This window comes from Dipodomys spectabilis, unplaced genomic scaffold (genome assembly GCF_019054845.1).
Source record: "Dipodomys spectabilis isolate Male_0828 unplaced genomic scaffold, ASM1905484v1 ptg000018l, whole genome shotgun sequence".
Lineage (NCBI taxonomy): Eukaryota > Metazoa > Chordata > Mammalia > Rodentia > Heteromyidae > Dipodomys > Dipodomys spectabilis.
The window spans coordinates 2783613-2787328 of NW_024870695.1; the positions used below are offsets into that span (position 1 = coordinate 2783613).

Genomic DNA, 3716 nt, shown 5'->3' on the forward strand with positions numbered 1-3716 from the left:
CACTGTGGTTTTTCTCTTTATTTTTGCAATGATGAGAATTGAACCCACAGGATCATGGTTTGTATCCTAAAGAATTCACAATGGGATAGCCCTTGGATAAATTAGAAAAAAAAAATTTATTTAGACACATCCTTTCTTCCCTTTTCCCAGCACATGTCCCTAGTTAAGCCAGTATAAAAGCAATTATAAAAGTAATTATTCTATTACTCTGATAGCAATAGCATCTGTCCCATGGGTGCTGTTAGCCTGGTGGGTGGTGCCTGCATCTGCCTATGGAAGGTGTGGGTCATCCCTTGTATATGGGGACAGGTGCCTTGGATGATTTTTTTTTTGGGGGGGGGAGTCCAGCCCTGGCAAGGGATAGCCTTCTCCAGAGCAGCATTGAGTGTTCCTCACAGTGAGCAGATAATTGAAGCCACCAATTATTTGGCTCACTGGGCAGCAGACACTTGTGCTAAGTACTTTTCAAACATTGCACTTAATCCCCACAGCAGCCCATGCAGAGGGTGTTCTCTGTACTACTCAAGTGAAGTATTGGACCTTGGTAGTGCCCTTGCCCTAGGTTTGCTATGAGGAATGGCAGGGAGAATGAGTCACAAGCAGGTACCCTGAGCCACTAGAGACAACAAGGTGCAGAGCAGTTTTGGAGCCACTCACTGGGGTAGAAGGTGGAGAACTTGGGGGTTTTACTTGGAGCCAGGGGCCAAGATGCTAATACCAGCCTGCTCCCAGATGCCTCTCTCAGGCTCAGTGTCCTATCTGTGGCATCTGGGCCTGTGTGACATGTGAAACAATCTGAGTTCCAAATATCTTTTTTGGGGGGTGGGTGGGTGGGTCTGGTTGTGGGGCCTGAACTCTGGGCCTGGGCGCTGTCCCTCAGCTCTTCAGCTCAAGGCTAGCACTCTACCACTTGAGCCACAGCGCCACTTCCGGCTTTTTTCTTTTTGCCTATGTGGTGCTGAGGAATCGAACACAGGGCCTCATGCATGCAAGGCAAGCGCTCTACCACTGAGCCACCTTCCCAACCCCCTAAATCTCTTATGTAGCCTGCCCAGAGTTTAATGATAAATTGGCTCTGAAAAGAGGAAATAAAAATATCCTTCCAGAAAATGAGGCTCTTGATAGGTCGAAAGACTAGGCAGGTGGATTACCTGGAAGGATCTCCAAGGAAGTCCTTGAAGTCTTGCATGCATGGTCTTCTAGAAGCCTGATCACCTGGGTCTGCTTAGAGCTGTTTCTCTCATGCATCCTCAAGTGATTTCCAAAAGGGGATGATAGTGTTACTTTCTAGTTCTTCAGGGCCATAGATGCAGACCCTACTACTTGAGCCACAGCTCCACTTCCAGTTTTCTGGTGGGTAAGTGGAACTAAGAGTCTCACGGACTTTTTCCTATTGGGGCTGGATTCAATCCTCAGATTTCAGCCTCCTGAGTAGCTAGGATTGTAGGTGTGAGCCACCAGTGACCAGGCTCTCCCACATTTTATTATTTTTGTGTTTGTTTTTGGGTCGGGTCGTGAGGCTTGAACTCTGGGCGTTGTCCCTCAGCTCTTCAGCCCAAGGCTAGCATTCTACCACTTGAGCCACAGTGCCACTTCCAGCTTTTTTTTCTGATTATGTGGTGCTGAGGAATCGAACCCAGGGCCTCAGGCATGCAAGGCAAGCGCTCTACCACTGAGCCACCTTCCCAGCCTCTCCCACATTTTAAAATTAGCACCACTTGTTTGTACTCTGGGTTTCATTTTAACAAACCCTTATATGCCTACAGTGTACCTTCATTGAACTCCCCTGTCCATCTCTTGCCCGCATCCCTTTCCCCTACCCAAAACCGTGCCAGCCATTTCTAAAAGCAAGACAAAGCCAAGTTTTCCATTTTAAATTATTTTATTTTATAATAAAAAAACAACAATAACGTTAAAGACCTCACACAGTAGAAACACCTGGAGATTTTGTTCGTGTCCATGTGACACCAGAACTACTAGTAAAGTGCAAGTTTTGTTTTTCCTTTGTGCGACTCCACACACATGTAAACAATTCACTTCGTTATGATTGGACCCACACCCAGCCGGTGTCCCGAGGGCAGAGGCGGCTTCCAGCTTGTCCTGACAACGCCCATCACACACACGCTAATGCCTGTAGGTCCTGACCCTCAGGTGGGCACAGGGCCGCTACTTGAAGCCTCATACATGGCTGATGAACCCCACACCCCTCCCTCCCCACTCATGCTCAGGTCTCTGAGGGGAAAAGTCAATGTCCCTCTCTGTGGGGCCCCCGGGGCCCCCACGCCGTCGCCGGGGTGTGGACACTAATGGAGAGGCTCAAAGTGGAGAAGTCCCAGTCTCAGCTAGTACTCGTTTCCTTCCACAACAGATGACCGTCCCTTCTCGGTTCGGAGGCGCCTCCCCAGCGCTCGGGACCCGGGTGGCAGGGGAGGAAGACGCCAGTCGGCTTGCGCTAGCGGGGGCCCGGAATGCACGGGGCTGACCAGGGCGTCGGATTTGACTTTTAAACAAAAAAGGTCCTCCTTGGATCGAGTCGTGGGGTGCAGCAGGGGGCTCCTAGCTGATGACGCAGCGCTCCTTGTCTTTGGTCTGGCCGCCGCCGCTGGCCTTCTCGCGGATGTACATGAGGTCGCTGTGCACGCTGGGTCTGCGCGCGAAGGGGGCCACGATGCCGAAGGCGTCTCCGGTGTCGCCGCCGCCGCTGCCCGCCCGCAGCAGCTTCTTGTTCCGCAGGGCTTTCTTGTGCAGCACGTCGCAGTACTGCACCGACACCTTGCGGTGCAGGTCCGGGCTCATCTCGCTCGGCAGCTTAGCCATGGCGAAGAGCGCGCGGAACATCTGGTCCAGGCTGCTGTTCTTCTTCGCCGAGATCTCGAAGTAGGCGCAGCGCTGGGGGTCGTCGCCCACCAGCTGCTCGATCTCGCGCTGCTCCACCTCGCGGTAGAAGTCCCGGTCCCCTTTGTTCCCGCAGATGACCAGCGGCACGTCCACGTTCTCTTTGGTTTTGTTCTTGAGGCACGACTTGGTGTCCAGGATCTGCTGTTTGAGTCTCTGCACCTCCTCGAAGGAGTCGCGGTTATCCAGGCTGAACACCAGGATGAAAACGTCTCCTACAGAGGGACAAGAGGGCAGGGGAAGATAGTGAGCGCGCTGCCCAGGGGTGGGGAGCACACCAACCCTTCTCTCTCCTTCCCCTCACCCCTTCCCCCGGCCCGCCAAAGTCCTCCGACTTCTCTCACCTGTGAGGATGGACAGACGCCGCATGGCGGGGAACGGGTGGTTGCCGGACGTGTCCAGGATGTCCAGCTGGTAGACCTCGCCGCGGATGGAGTAGAACTTGCGGTGGAAGTCCTCGATGGTGGGCGTGTAGGTGTCCTCGAAGCGGCCCGTGAGGAAGCGCGACACGATGGCCGTCTTGCCCACCTTGGACGAGCCGAGGATGACCATGCGGTAGCAGTTCTTAGCCGGGATACTCAGTTCGGAGTCGCTCGGACACATCTTCTTGATCATCGCGGCCAGTTTCATTGGGCAGAGGGGCCACAGGGGCGGAGGCGGGCCGAGAGAAGCGCAGAGGGCGGCCCGGCGCGCGGGAGCGGCGGGGTCGGCGAGCGGCCGGAGGGTTCTGCTCAGGCCCGGCTGAGTGAGCTCCGGTTGGGCTCCGGCTGGGGCTGGGGGTTCGGGGCTCGAGCTCAAGCTTAGGGCGGGTGTCTCCAAGT

The 3716-nt window shown here is 54.4% G+C and overlaps 1 protein-coding gene across 2 annotated transcripts; it reads right to left on the reverse strand.

Annotated features, from left to right (window-relative positions):
• Positions 1-1876: 1876 nt before the first annotated feature.
• Rasd1 (ras related dexamethasone induced 1) lies at positions 1877-3716 on the reverse strand. 2 transcript variants are annotated; one of them, XM_042673955.1, is made up of 2 exons: positions 3240-3716; positions 1877-3110 (listed from the first exon to the last, which is right to left on the reverse strand). In XM_042673955.1, exons 1-2 carry the CDS (start codon positions 3523-3525, stop codon positions 2557-2559), a joined length of 840 nt encoding a protein of 279 aa, XP_042529889.1. In that variant the 5' UTR covers positions 3526-3716; the 3' UTR covers positions 1877-2556. The 2 variants fall into 2 exon arrangements, with proteins under 2 accessions (XP_042529889.1, XP_042529890.1); XM_042673956.1 differs by having other exon boundaries at positions 2729-3036.

Excerpts from the sequence above, each read along its gene's own strand:
- Rasd1 (XM_042673955.1), bottom strand. The coding sequence starts at position 3,525 with ATGAAACTGGCCGCGATGATCAAGAAGATGTGTCCGAGCGACTCCGAA. Across the intron at positions 3,111-3,239 it reads GCGTCTGTCCATCCTCACAG|GAGACGTTTTCATCCTGGTG; the intron begins GTGAGAGAAGTC and ends GTCCCTCTGTAG.